The sequence below is a fragment of the Stigmatopora nigra genome, chromosome 11 (assembly GCF_051989575.1).
Source record: "Stigmatopora nigra isolate UIUO_SnigA chromosome 11, RoL_Snig_1.1, whole genome shotgun sequence".
Classification (NCBI taxonomy): Eukaryota; Metazoa; Chordata; class Actinopteri; order Syngnathiformes; family Syngnathidae; genus Stigmatopora; species Stigmatopora nigra.
Genome location: NC_135518.1, coordinates 13,877,595 through 13,893,093, shown reverse-complemented (window position 1 = coordinate 13,893,093; position 15,499 = coordinate 13,877,595). Strand labels below are relative to the sequence as shown.

Here is a 15,499-nt window from a genome sequence, read left to right as displayed (position 1 = left end):
TCGTCTGTGAGTCAATATTTTCTTCATAATCCATCGTCCAGAGTACTAAAATATCCACAGTATTCCTGTGAGTATCTGTTAAGAGCAACACAAATAGAGTTAATAATAGTTTCAGCACAACAATGTCTAAAATGAGCTGCAATATAGGTCAAGTTCAATAAAACAGAAGGACAAAAAAACTTCCAGTCTTACAGTTTCCCACGGTGCAGGATCTTTGAATGTCTTTCAGGTCATTGTAGTCAATTTCCTGCTAGCAACTCCATCTTGGTACACTTTTAGCATCGGTTCCTTCCATTTACAAAATTCCCTGTTGAAGAAAGCAGGTAAAGGACAAGTTAAAAGTTTGTATTGCAGTTTTTACAATGCAAAAAGCAGTATTTATGTCTCAAGCAATGTTCCCTCTAAGCTAGTACTCTCGTCTTCTCTGCGCAGTAGCAATCATATGGCGCGCAGTAAATAAAATCCACTTTTTTTTGCCCTTTTCCCCATGATGGCGCCGTTTACGTGGTAGCTAGGGGCAGTAGCTCTGTCCACTCTTATGTTTTTTGGTGTTTTACAGCATGTTTTACATGAAAAATTAGAGTGAACATTGCTCTGAACTAAGAATCACTCCTAAATTGGACTCGACTTGACCACACTTGACCGAAAAATAGGCGTAAAAGTCATTGCAAAGGTCCAAAATGGCTGTCTATGATTACATTTGTTCATTTTTTATACACATTTAACAACATTTTATAATATCCTTTTAGAATAACTGCTCCATAAGACTGATTCAAATATTATAAGTGAATTTGATCTCTCCAAATCACCAAATATTACGATCCAATCTATTCATTTATTTGGAGAAAAATCTTAATCTCAAACCCTTAAAAAAATCGACCCATGGAAAGACACCATTCGTCTCTTTCCCTTTAATTTTTAGGGCTTTTAGATTCATGTTAACATAAGTACGACAAGACAATTGCCAAGCAAATTTTCAGTATCCCATATTTTGGTAAGTTCTCCTCTTATCATTGACAAAATATGAATACTAACTAAACATAAACCTTCTCAAAATCCGTCTTAAAGTCCACTTAAACATCATATGACTCTTGTTATGGCTACCAATAGGAATTCCTCCTTTAGACCTCGCCAAAATCCAGATAGTAGTTCAAGAATTACCACGCCGTAAAAAAAAATATTAGAAAAAACATTAGAAAACTCAGGGGCTGGTTGGTGTACCATGGCCTGACAAGTGGGCGTGTACCCGTGTGTGTATGTTTCGTAAGGAAAATCCTGCATTTTGATTGGACGGAAGCAGCCATCTGTAAGGTCATGCCACCCGCTTCCAAGCTTTCTCTACACATACACACACATGTACTTGTCGGACATTGGCTCCCAGCGATTATTTACCCCAACGAACTGTTCCAGACCCACGCCCCGCCTTCTGTCCCCAGCTGAGTTGACATCTACTCAGAAATGAGGTGATTGAAGTGGACACAGTTTACGCCGCGTACCCATCGGGGGGGTTGTGCAGGCCAAAAGAATGAAGGCACGGCTAAAAGGGGGGATATGGTGGGGTACTTTCCATTTTCTTCCTTGGATGAGAAAGAACAAAAAAGTGACAGTTACAGTAATTACCCCCCCGCCCCGCCACAAGGAAGTCTAAAAGGGAGTTGAGTGTTGAGGAGGTCTAGTGGCCTTTCCTGGGAACCCGGGAAAAACAATGATGTTGTTTGTGAGTGCTGGTGAAAATTGGCTGACTGGTTGAGAGTTCTGTTCTTGGATGAGCTGATATCTATACAAAATCTCTTCTTCTGTTCTAGGAAATGTTTTGTAGGTGACCCTGTTTGTCTTTGGGTGGACAAGGCTAAAAATATACACCATGTTCAGTACAAATTAAGGAGATTGTTGTAGTTATTCTGTAATACTATTATATGTGTGTATTTAGTAATTTTTGTTTAAGAGCTTCTTTAATTTGTCTGTGGTGAGATCGGGATCGTAACATGTCACCAAGTCCTTGTTCCGAGGACTGTTTACTAGAAAATAGGACTGACCTTTACCCCAAAATGCAGACCTGGAAGGACGATTAAGAAATTTGCTGATTCAGTGTGATGGCTAACCAACAACCTTCGTGATTACTGACATATTGTTGGAAATAGTGACGCTGTTTTTGCTTGATTATGGAATTATTTTGGCAAATTGACGCTTAAATTTTGTTTAATTTCCAATGGAGTTGTTTCTGAGTTACGACCTAAATTATTGTCAAATTAATTAAATATATATACAATTAATCAGATCTCCCTGTGTATTGTTTTATAATTTTATTAAAGTATAATTACTGATGAACCTAACAGAGATAATATAATAAATTTGGCCATCAGTTTGATTTATATATACCGAGATTCAGATAAAGTATTTTTTTTAAATATTTGGAGTGCAATAATTATTTCGAAAAAGAAAAACTTGGTTATTTTCTGCAAAAATCAGGAATAAAAACTCAACTAAAACAAACTTTTTCAACATATTCTCACATATTGTACTGTTCTCATATATAAAATAGTGCCTATTTCAATGTAGCAGTGGTAGCAGGCCAATAAAATTGTTTCCAAACTTGAAAGTCAAAATTTTAATTAACGAAAAGAGTTGTTAAAGTTTAAATAGTCATTTTTTTTGGATTTGGTATTTCTTAAGGTATTTTCATTGTCACTACAAAGTCGACAAAATTGCTTCAGTGAGTAATGTATTCATGCGGGGAACTCCTTGGAGCACTTCTCTCTAATAAATACAGGTTTTAAACCCCGTCTAGGTCACGTTAAAATGAGTCGGAGCGCAAGTTTGTCTGAGTTTTACAAGTCAAAACAAGCCGTGGATTTCTCAACACACAAAAAACTAATGAACAAGTTCTCAAGTTGGACCAATCTGCCGCCTTGGGGTTGCATTGCCGTTATAGATTGGAGGAAAAGAAGAAGAATAAGAAAGAAAACATTGACGCAGACTTGTCATTTCAAGAGAAAGAATGCAAGGTCGGCATTTGAATGGAAGAGCCTAGCAACGTGGTTGCATCACAACAACAATGTGTTTTATTTTCTTTCTTTGCTCTGATGAGGCCATCGTGAACACACTCCCACGATGACGGATTGCAACAAAGTAACTAGTATTTGGATGCAGTGATTGGATAAGTCAAGGGTCGGGAATCTTTTTGACAAAGAGAACCATAAACAATTCATATTTTCAAAGATTGAGAGCCGTACTCAGGATTTAAAAGTGAAAATACATGAAAATGTGAGCATTTATTAGACATTTCACCACTTTCAAAGTCAAAAAAAGTCTGAATATTATTTTATTGTTGCCAATCAATGAGTATCAATGAGAGGATGCATGCAGAAGAGTCTAATGAAGAAAAAATATGATTTGATGAAGAAAATTTATGATTTAATGAAGAAAAAATATGATTTTCTGAAGAAAAAATATGATTTTGTGAAGAAAAATATGATTTCGTGAAGAAAAAATATGATTTAATGAAGAAAATTATGATTTGATGAAGAACAAATATGATTTAATGAAGAAAATTATGATTTCATGAAAAAATATGATTTTATGAAGAAAAATTCTGATTTCATGAGGAAAAATATGATTTAATGAAGAAAGATATGATTTAATGAAGAAAAATTAAGATTTAATGGCGAAAAATATGATTTAATGAAGAAAAATATGATTTAATGAAGAAAGTTATGATTTAATGAAGAATAATTATGATTTAACGAAGAAAAATTATGATTTAAAAAGATAATTTTATAATTTCGGCGCCACAGTGCCAGGTTCGCAGAGATCCATATACACCTATCAAAAGAGCCACATATGCCTCCCGAGCAATACATTTCTTTGTGTACTATCACTTTAAAACTATTACAAATCAAAAGACACGTCAAAGTACATTTTTCGGTAGTAAACTCAACATGTTTTTGCCTTCGTTGTTATTAGTTTTTGTGGTTTTTAGTGCAGACCTACAATAATGCAAACCATCTTTACTCCAAGTTTAAACAAACATTGTCAATTAGTTGATACGAGACTAACGATCAAGCTGTCTAATGCTGACAAAGAAAGCCACTTAAAATATCTGCCGGCGGCGGCTATGTGCGTGTCTCTTTAAGTTAGCATGTGTGTCTGTAATTAGAGCTGCAAAAAAAACCAAAAAAAAAACAGAGGCAATCCTCTTGGGTTGTAAATCGAACATGCCTGAGAGGGACAAGTCATTGCTGAGCCATGACAACCTAAATGTTAACTGAAGCACCCTTGTGTGCGTCGACTTTTGTGCAAGTGGCTGCACGTAGCCGTTAAAGAAGTAAAAGGTTGGTCTGGGCCGCCAAAATTTGTCAGAACAAATCACAAACAAGTCCTTCTCCTCTAATTAGATGTCATTATTTTTGCCAATGAGGTATTGAATTACAATTTGTTTTGGGCCAATTAGGACGGACGGTGAGATAAGTGTGGCTTTGCAATTCATACCAATAACAAATGGAATTTCTAAAAGGGATCCCGGGGACCTTCAATGGCAGATTAAAAATGGTTTAATGATCATGTCGCCTTGTTGACCCCCATTTTAGTAAAAACTGTCTCAAATGGTACTTGTAGTTGCTTTCGTATTATGTTTTGACAGAAGTACGGACTATAAAAAGAAGAGGTTAATGTCACAATAGTTTTGAATGAAATGGATGATTTCCTTTCCAACTTTTAGGATTCTCAGAAAAGTTTTGAGGTCTTCCTGTTCTTTTCATTTCCCAGAAACAACGATCATATTCCTGGGACAATTTTATGCAGGTTGAAATATTTCAACCTGTCTGAAACTGAATTTCTCGCTCTCAAAACCTGAATTGGTTGCCAGCCAATCACAGTCCATTCTAACTTTAATTTATGTCTTTTCTTGGTTTCTAATTAAAAAAATGCCCTTTCAAAATGCGACTTATACTCCAGTGACACTTATTTAAACCACCCATCTGAAAACTAAACTAGAGAAATATATCAGATTACATTTTTGGGGGGTTAAATTGTATAACACAGTCAATAAATAAGATAAAAAATATCCTGAAACTGAATTTTTCTCTTTCTCTCTCACCCTGAATCGTTGACCAGCCAATCATAGTCCATTATTACTTTAATTTATGCCTGTTCTTGGTTTCTGATTAAACATTTTTTTAAAAATGCCCTCCCAAAATGCGACTTATACTCCAGTGAGCCTTATATAAACCGCCCATCTGAATACTAAACAACAGAAATACATCATATAAAACATATTTGTGTTAAATTTCATAACACAGAATCAATAAATTAAATAAAAAACATGCCAAAACTGAATGTCCAGCATGCAGAATAATCTCCATTAATGTCAATCCAAATTTTGGTGTAAAAAATCCTTCTGTCTTAATTCTAAACAAATTATCCCACTTTGTTTTGCTTTTATTTGTGATTACAGTTTGAATATAAAAGGCGGAGCTTGCTCTCCACTCCCCCAAGGAGGCGATTCCCAGAATTGCAAGCACAAACCTGCCATCAGCTCCACTGAAAATTCAATGTTCCCTATTCAATAGACATACCCATACATTTATTGTACTGAGATTGAGATTAAAACAAGTCTGAACAAGACCAAAACGGCCACATGGGGTTCTTATATCGCCCTTTTTGCCATTTTTGGTCATTAAATGGAAGCTATCATTTCAAATACAATACAAAATGAGAAGATGAGTGTAGGAAAAAAAGCTTTACGGCCAAATAAATAAATAGTAATCGATGGTTTGATAGCTGAGTAAACCTGTAGGTGACCGATACCGCAATGATTACATTGGCGGCGCCGTGTACCGAAGAATATTTGAAATGTACGGAATGAACTCACCGCATAGTCCTGAGGTATCTTATTTAAACAGCGGTATGTTTACTCGCGGAATTCTCCTTTAAAAAATGAAAAACCACTACATAAACTACACACGCCTAAGAATACAAGTCTTACAGGGCAGAAGAGTTTTGAGGTCAATAGCGTGGAGGCATTTACAACAGCAGATTGTACGTTATATCGGCAGTTACTCAGTCGGAAAGCCAAATCAAACAAAGTCAAATAGGGATAAACCACAGTTTTCGACTGATATTTTGCCCTCCTTTTTGCGGAGGACTGTTTTCAACACTCGTAGTCGCAAATCACCGCAGTTACAGTAAATGCCACGCCAACTACGAGGTTAGCCCAAGTCCAGACGTTGGTATTGTTCTCCCGCGTACGATTGGGCGCTTAAACTCGGCGTTTTAACAAACAAACACGATGCGGTTAGGAATGTTTACAGAATAAAAGTCATCTTATATTTGTAGGACTGCAAATCTTGAGTCGATTTATTCTGTTTTGACTGTTCCACTCAGAACTTTGGCACCCCTGCGGACCTTCTCGGGCCTGGCAATGGCGAATAATTGAGGTAAAAGTCTATTGGGTTACACTAACCAAGTATTTGCACTCTGTCACGCTATTACACTTGAAATGTAACCACATGCTTGGCTTTAATAATATTCATTTTATACAGTGTAGTACAAGTTATGCCATGTGTGTGAGCAATTAATGGCGTTATTGGAGTTTTTGTCAACGTTTTGTGACACCACACGATAAAACATAACAAAAGGACACCCTATCTATCACCCCCGCCTACTCAGACCGAGTATTTTTCGACTCTAGCGCCCCCGTGTCATGGTTAGGTTGTCAGTTCTTAGAGTTGGACCACTTTTTGGGGGGCATTTAAGGACTGAAAGCTCTGATATGTAGCCTAACCAATAAATGAAGTCAGGTTTTAGCCGGATTTCTATGAGAACCAGATGCCTGGCTAAATTGACGTTGATTTTATCGTAGGTGGAGATGGAGCTCCACCAGATCAAATGTTAAATGTGAGTCCAAAATCTTTAATTGTTCACGCACACAACATTTGCCAAAGTCGGGTCAATCTGTGTACTATTGGGTTTTATCATTTTTGAACTGACGTGAGAGGGCTAAAGTGCGATTGGGAAGTCAGTTAGCGGCTGAAAATAAAATTATTTGTTTGTAAACGGCCTTTACAAATACTTAAACATAAAAATGGCATAAGAATGGCAAGAGAGCTGTGAACTGTGCGGGCAAAATTTTTTTTTTACTAAAGTGGCGTAATATCTAAGTACTGTTTAATATCTAAGTACTGTTTAATATCCAAGTACTGTTTAATATCCAAGTACTGTTTAATATCCAAGTACTGTGAAATATCTAAGTACTGTTTAATATCTAAGTACTATTTAATATCTAAGTACTGTTCAATATCTAAGTACTGTTTAATATCTAAGTACTGTTTCATATCTAAGTACTGTTTCATATCTAAGTACTGTTTAATATCTAAGTACAGTTTAATATCTGAGTCCTGTTAAATATCCAAGTACTGTTTGATATCTAAGTACTGTTTAATATCCAAGTACATTTGACCGGCGACCAAAAGACCGGCGACCAAACGTCCGGTCACGTGCCTATTGTACTCGCTTTCTAAGTAAAATTCTTAATTTTTCTTTTTAAATTAGGAGAGCGAGTGAAATGTGATAAAGATAGATTTTTTTGTCAAATCCCTATAAAGAATGGTCGCTGAGCTGAATGAAAGAGCTCCAGTTTTAATGACAGAAATGCTTATTAGTCCACAGCAAGTGGGTTTTTGTAGACCTCGACAAAAAACGACTCCAACAGCTGTTAATGGTCCAGAACGGTATTGCTTCAGTTCTTACAAGTACCCAGAAACTGAACCACATCAAACCGCTCCTTAAATCTCTTTGCTGGAATTCTGGAGTGACTAACAAATCTTTTTGTTGGGCTGTAAAGCTTAGACTTACATATCTTATTTGTTGCTCTGCAAAGCTCTTACCGGTCTTCCATGTACTTAAATACTTTTTTGAGCCTTTTACTTTGGATTATTTACTTCCTTCTTTGACTTCCAGAACCTTCAGACTTCAGTTTTTCATCAGTTCACTTTGTGTATTCTGTTTTTCGTAAATAACTTTGCTTATTTTGTGCTTTTTCTCGAGGCTAGGTCCAATAAAAACCTTCCTGACTTCCCGATAGCGATGCAAAAAAAATGACGACATTTTTTCTCTTTCTTTGAATCGGAATCCTATTTATTGGCAGAGTAAAATTGTGGAAACTAATGGCAAAGTGTCAGCGTTCGAGGGGTAAATGTTTCAATCACCGTACAACGGAGGAAGGATAAAAAAAATGGCCAAGTGTTGCAATGAGCTTACGAGTCAACTGGTTATTATTTTCAAGACAAGGAAAAACAGACTTTACGAATGTCTGGTGGTTTTGGCGTAGAATTTTTGACATTTACTTGCAGAAAGAAGAAAAACAGTCAATGTTGTCCGCCTATCTGATTACTGGAAGAGGTACCAAAAACTTTTTAAAGACATGCCATCAAATCCTTGGAGTCTGATGCCCGTTGTTTTTTTTTTTTTTGGATCGTCCTATGCAAAACTCTCAAAATTTGTAGCCAATCTTGCAGCTAATAATGCAAAGTACTGTTTAATATCTAAGTACTATTTAATATCTAAGTACTGTTTAATATCCAAGTAGAGTTTAATATCTAAGTAGAGTTTAATATCCAAGTAGAGTTTAATATCTAAGCACTGTTAAATATCCAAGTTCTGTTGAATATCTAAGGACTGTTTCATATCTAAGTATTGTTTAATATCTAAGTACTGTTTAATATACAAGTACTGTTTAATATCTAAGCACTGTTCAATATCTAAGTACTGTTTAATATCTAAGTACGGTTTCATATCTAAGCACTGGTTAATATCTAATCTAAGTACTGTTTCATATCTAAGTACTGTTTTATATCTAAGTACTGTTTCATATCTAAGTACTGTTTCATATCTAAGTACTGTTTCATATCTAAGTACTGTTTCATATCTAAGTACTGTTTCATATCTAAGTACTGTTTCATATCCAAGTACTGTTTCATATCTAAGTACTGTTTCATATCTAAGTACTGTTTCATATCCAAGTACTGTTTCATATCTCAGTACTGTTTCATATCTAAGTACTGTTTCATATCTAAGTACTGTTTCATATCTAAGTAAATTTGACCGGCGACCAAACGTCGGTGTACCCAAAGAAAACCAAACTCCACGCAACTAGGAAGGACAACACTAATATTTGGAGCCCAAACTTCCCAACTGTGAAGCCAAATCGGCCCCCGCTGTTCCTAACGGGCTAAATTTATATCGTATGGGAAAGAAAGAGCAAACAAGCAGGACGAGTGGCTTGACGGGATGGGATCGGGTCGGCTTGTTGACACTAAGGCCCCTGGGTTCAAGTGTCTCTAGGGGTAAAGGGTAGGTAGCCTTGAGAGTCTGCACAAGAAACATGGCTTTACGTAGCATGGGAACTTTGGGGACTACTCTGGGAAAGGAAGCTGGCTTTCCATTGCTGTTGCTTGCATAATATAATTATCTCCAAGTTACAGTGATAAGACCACAAGACCTAAAAGGCGATGACCACTTGGACATCTGTTCCCGAATGGAACATCAATAAGAATTGAAGTACAAGGCGAACAACAACTGGAAAAATGGTAGGTGCTGTTTATGTGAATTTCATTAAATTTTGCAAGGTAGTTGTGACTTTATAGTTTGTTTTTATAATTGGAAGCACATGTTGTTATCTTAAATTTGGGTTTCGGAGTTTGGATGTTTGGAATGAATAAGAAGGAAAGTAATAATGAAGGTGAAGTTGGAAAATTGGACATACAGTGCATTTGAATTATTTTTCTTGTTTCTTAGTTTCATTGGTAAAGATTTATGGAACAAATTTTGAAAATACAAAGTTAAAATATATTGTATATTCCAGAATTTGCATGTTTTTTTTAACTTGAGCAAATATAAATTCTACTATTAAATCTTATTCTTCTTATGTAAAACTTAACTTTCTTTAAGCAAAAGACTGAAAACTGCATTTTTTTTTAAATTCTTTCAGCTTTTCCTCCAAATTTATTCATATATTTATGTATTAACTTACTTATTACCTATCTATTTCTGTCCAAAATGTCTTTTTCTGTGTCTGTATTCTCACCCATTGGTACTGTGACAACAAAACTTCCCAAATAAAGTAATCCAATCCAAAACAATGTATTTTCCTTCCAAATTAAAATGTTTTCTTACTAACTTTTGGCTTTCTATCCAAAACATTCTATCCATCCCTTCTGAGCAATTAGTAGCATGTAATCCTTTTGTTTTGTTTTTAAATTTCTAATTAGGTTTCATTTATCGACCGGAAGAACTCCGGCTAGCATTCACCGAGAAAGTTTCATCCGTTTACAATTCAAACAACATGTGCTTCCACTTCTCCTTTTCAACATACATTTGGACTATTTGTTTCCCAAAAGATACATCCAATAATCCAAGGGAATTTCCAGGAAGCAGGTGGCTAACATTTAACTATATCTGCTTCCATATACTACCACATTCCCAATGATTGCCTATGTTTTTTTTAAATCCCACTTTTCAATCTTTAATAATTAGTTTCCCAGCTGAAGCAACTCATGTCTTGCCAAATAAACGGAATGAATATAAAAAAATAGAGAGAGACTCATCTATCAAGGTCTTAGATTAAGCAAGCTATTGTTAAAAAAGCCCCCTGATAAGTTGTAAGCAAGTATTTAAAGCTGCTGGTGTCTCTGGAGTCCTGAATTACAAACTGACCATTTCCTGTCTTTAGAACAAGGACTGTGTCTTTTGGTAGGAAAGTAAATCTGAAGGAAAACATATTGCAGGCAATTGGTTTGTTTTGCATTGAGAATAGCTGGAGAAAAAACTCAAAATATGGAGTTCATCCTACCCTAACTTAAACCAAATTGAGAGTGAGCTACCTACTTTGTTAGAGTCTGATTATACAATATTTCTGCCAATTGATTTGAAACTAGTCAAGATTTAGCGGAGGAATCAATGGCAGGTATAATGACTTTTTTTTTTTTATGTGAAAATGTAGCTACCTTGCGACAACTATTCAATATTTTGGTCAATTTTTTTCTCTTATTAACAGAGGCTGATTATTTTCTGTATGCTGGAATTTGTCTTCTTCAGTACAGGTATGACAATGGGAAATATACGCAAACACACCTTGAAATAATCCACAAATCATTTTTTGGACTATTTTGGAAACCCCTCTAATGGAGTTTAAGGATTAATCAATCAGCTCTGATAAAAAATGCCTCTCAGGAAATATCAGATGCAACTATAGTTGTACAATATTGTAGAATTTTCCTTACCAGGTTGTGACTTTTTATATTTTTTATATTACTTCTTCATGTTTTTTTTTAACTATGAAAATGCACTTTGTGGACTAGCACCACCAATTGTGTTATTCGCAATTATGTATAATGACAATAAAGACTTTTGATTTGATTTTGATTGACATGACATCACTTCTAAACCATGACTGGACGTTTGGTCGCCGGACTTTTGGTCAAATGTAATTTGATATTAAACAGTACTTAGATATTAAACCCTCTCTCTTAGATATTAAACTCTCTCTCATGAATCTAATTTTGAGAAATGGCTTCATCAGTAAACTCTCTGTGACCATTTGACCGGTGATCAAAAGGGACCAAAAGACCGGTGACCAAACGTCCCGATGACCAAACATCCGAGCACCAAAGGAAGCAAGCACTGTTCCCCCCTTATTGCTTTACAGATCATTTCTAGAAGATTTAATTCTAAATCAAAGTCTTTCCGCTCCACTTAAACATGTATCTTAATTCTCCAGGATTATCCGAGACAATCATCTACCCCTGTGACAAGCACCTCTTTGATAGCAACGTCCAAATCTGCCGGTCTGCCTTCAATAAAAGCATGGAGACGAGTGACTACCGTCACGGCTGTGCGTGGCCAACTGTAAAACGGTAAAGTAGCACAGACTATAAAGTCGAGCAGTTCATAAAACACACAAATTGTGTTTTTTTTTTCCTTACTTGGGCACGCCATGGATTTGCATGGTTGATGGGGCACATTACACACATTTAATGACTATTTCTTGCTCAACAACATAGATTTTATGATTTGGAAAAAGTGGTTCCTAGGCTAATTAGTCACCATTTTTAATGAACCGTTATTGGTTATTACAATGTTTCCAGGCAGGAGTTGTTTGTGGAGGATATTTCACCATGGTAGCCATCATCTATCCCATCTATGGCTTTACTTTTCAGTTTTTTTTCTTTCTTGGTGCTTGATGTAATTATCTATATTTTGAGGATGACATCATCTGGGGTTAGCGCTTAAATAGTGTGTTAGGGTGGAGTGTCCGTCATCAAAAAGAACTCATTTTGTTGATCAGACTTCCAGAAATGAGGCTGTTTCCTCTTGTGGATGTTTACCTCACTAAATATCATGTAGTGGCAACATCTAGGGAGATTTATGACATTGAAATGAGGTTACACGTTTGTCTCCACTCAGAAGATTTGACAAATCAAAACTAAGGGTTTAAAAAGACTGGCTCGGTTAAGGTCGGATGTTTTGGTGGTTATGTTTATATATATATTTTTTAAAATCATGATAATATTGCCGGGAATACATTTCATAACTTCTCAAATTATTGCATAGTTTATTTATTTTATTGCATAGTTTATTTATTTATTTTAAGTTTTAAGATGACTAAAGAAATGTGAATGTTAGAGATAAAACAGGTAAACCGAAGTTTTTAAATGTGGATTTTCTTTTTTTTTTTTTTTAGTTTTGTTCGAGTTCATTTTCACTATCCGTGATTAAATATATATGTGTATATATATATATATGTGTATATATATGTGTATGTATATATATATATATATATATATATATATATATATATATATATATATATATATATATATATATATATATATATATATATATATATATATATATAGATATATATAGATATATATATATATATATCTATATATAGATATATACAGATATATATATGTATAGATATATCTATCTGTCTATATATATATATATATATATGTATATATATATATATATATATATATATATATATATATATATATATATATATATATATATATATATATATAGACATAGGCATAGTTATTACCTCCTTATCTTGTAAATTAAAATTAAACCATAAAACTTAAATTCATGGCAGTTAATTGGCGAAACGTACAAATGAACATAACGCCACCTCACAAAAAAAAGTATCCCCAAATTTTCTTACACATTACACAATTGGAAAAAGTTGAAAGAATGAGAAAGTGACCTAAAATGCCCTAAAACCTTTAAAAAATGACATTTCATTGCAGTTTTTGCAGTATTTCCAAATTACACTAATACACTTACCTTTTTGTTGTAGTATCTACTATGATCTGACACACTGCGTCAACCACTGGGCCCTGGTATCTTTGTGTCAGAGTCGGGGTTCCCTCATGGACGACTTCTTCCTCCAGATCCATCGACATTACTTTGCCACCTGTGGACAAGTCCAGGATCCACCATTGGGTACCATCGCCATGTTGACTGCTCCACCTTTTATCGCCGTCCTTCTCATGCCGCTTTTTTGCCTCCGACTCACTACGGGAAATGTAGACGTCAAATAACTCCAGTCTTTAACAAAATATTCCATTTTAGCTCATATTTGCTACTTCATTTGCACATGAATAACATATAGAACAGTTGACATTATTATGACAGAATATATAGCATCTCCACAGGGGGTTTGTTTACATTCTTTACTTGAAAAATGACCTTAAACACATCTGTTGTTTTGGGCCGAAAAATCAAGAGGTGGCCTCTTTAAAAAAGCAAAAAAAAAATGGAAAAATATTTTTTTTCCAAGGTGGAATGAATTATAGACTATTATATAGAATATAAATGTGTTTTTTTGTCTGTTTTCTTTGTTTGAAGTCGCATCCAAACAATGTGGAAGCCATTTTTTTTGTTTTTCTTTTTTTAAATCAATGTTAAATAATGCCTGGTTGTTGGGTGTGTCATTTTCGACATCAACGTAATAACTATACTTTTATATTTGGCTTGGTTTTTTACAGTTGCTGTAATGAAAAGCTGGATGTGATCATTAACCCCGCGTGCGATGTGTTTAGCCACGCGAGCTAACCAGGCAGAATTAGACTGTATCATTATTGGTTGGTCACTATTTGCAAGTAAAACAGACAAAAAATTGACATTTTTTTGTATTGACATAATGAATAAAAGACAATGTCTACAATAGTTCCATTTAAAGGATATTTATTTCTCTTAAAATATGACTTGACAGTCAGATTAAATATATACTTTTTTCATATTGTATTTTTTTGCCTGTTTTTTTGTTTTACAGCAAGAATTTACTAAAACTCTTTGACGTAGAAATGTAAAATTAAATAGTATAAAAGTCAGGCTTTGTAATTCTGCATTTTTTCCCTAAATGATTTACAAATAAACTCCTATGTCAGAAACATTCATTTTTATGTTTTTTTGTTAGCAAACCAATGATGACTGGAAAAAAAATAGGAAAAAAAGTATCGATTTCTTCTAAATTAAATATATTTTGATTATTTCTGGCACAAGTATACCAAAAATAATCAAAATATATTTAATTTTTTCTCTTGGATGATGAAATTGGTGCAAACCATTGTATTATCATGGCTAAATTCCTATACATTATGTACAAATATGCATAAATTAGGGCTGTTAACATAAGTTTATCTGAGGACAACTTATGTGCAAGACATTTTAAGACTTACACCATTTAAACTTTTTACAAGGCTTGGCGATCTTTGGCTTTTCGCCCATTTTTGCAACGTAATTCTTGCAAAAAAAAAGCTCCAAGTTAAAGCCATAATAAGGCCCGTCTGAGCTTTAAAATCAGTCTAAATTAATTTGGCATGGTCCAAATTGACATGGTGCTTCCCTATAAAAAAATAAATATAAAGAATAGGATCTTTTTGGCCTACATATGCTTTAATTTCATAGAATCTGTCCGTTGCAGTAAATAAGACGCTGGGAAAGGGAGTAGTCCACAGAGACTAAAGTTTTTCTCTCATCTTGTGGACAGACAAAAGCCAAACTTACACAACAATACACAAATGGAATGACCTCATTGGCCTTTACTTGTTTTTGTTGCGCGACAATATGACTGAACTCGCTGTGGAGATTAAACAAACAGTCGGAAAGCCTCAAAAAAACAAACAATAAATAGCCAAGATGTTTTTTGTTGGGTTTTACAACAATAAAATCAGATAATAGCTCCAAAATATCCCATACAACATCCATTTATTTACAAGTATCATCACAAAAAAACCTAAGAATTCATTCCGGAAGACAACCGAGACATTTCGTACTAAAATTCGCGTATGCGTAGGAATTCGTACGTATGTTAGAACTCCCTTAAATTAAAGCATTTTTTTAAATAAAAGCACCAAATCTGGGTGGTCCGAGGCTAATGGAGGTGACAAAATGTACCGAACAAAAGAGCGTTGACAGGATTGAAATTTTTGAGGGT

The 15,499-nt window shown here is 34.6% G+C and overlaps 1 protein-coding gene across 1 annotated transcript; it reads left to right on the top strand.

Moving 5' to 3' along the window:
* The first annotated feature begins 9,426 nt into the window (after positions 1-9,426).
* LOC144204277 (receptor activity-modifying protein 1-like) lies at positions 9,427-14,453 on the top strand. Its single transcript, XM_077728164.1, has 4 exons — positions 9,427-9,584; positions 11,051-11,096; positions 11,774-11,909; positions 13,358-14,453. The coding sequence occupies exons 1-4, from the start codon at positions 9,582-9,584 to the stop codon at positions 13,599-13,601; spliced, it is 429 nt and encodes a 142-aa protein (XP_077584290.1). The 5' UTR covers positions 9,427-9,581; the 3' UTR covers positions 13,602-14,453.
* The last annotated feature ends 1,046 nt before the right edge of the window (positions 14,454-15,499 follow it).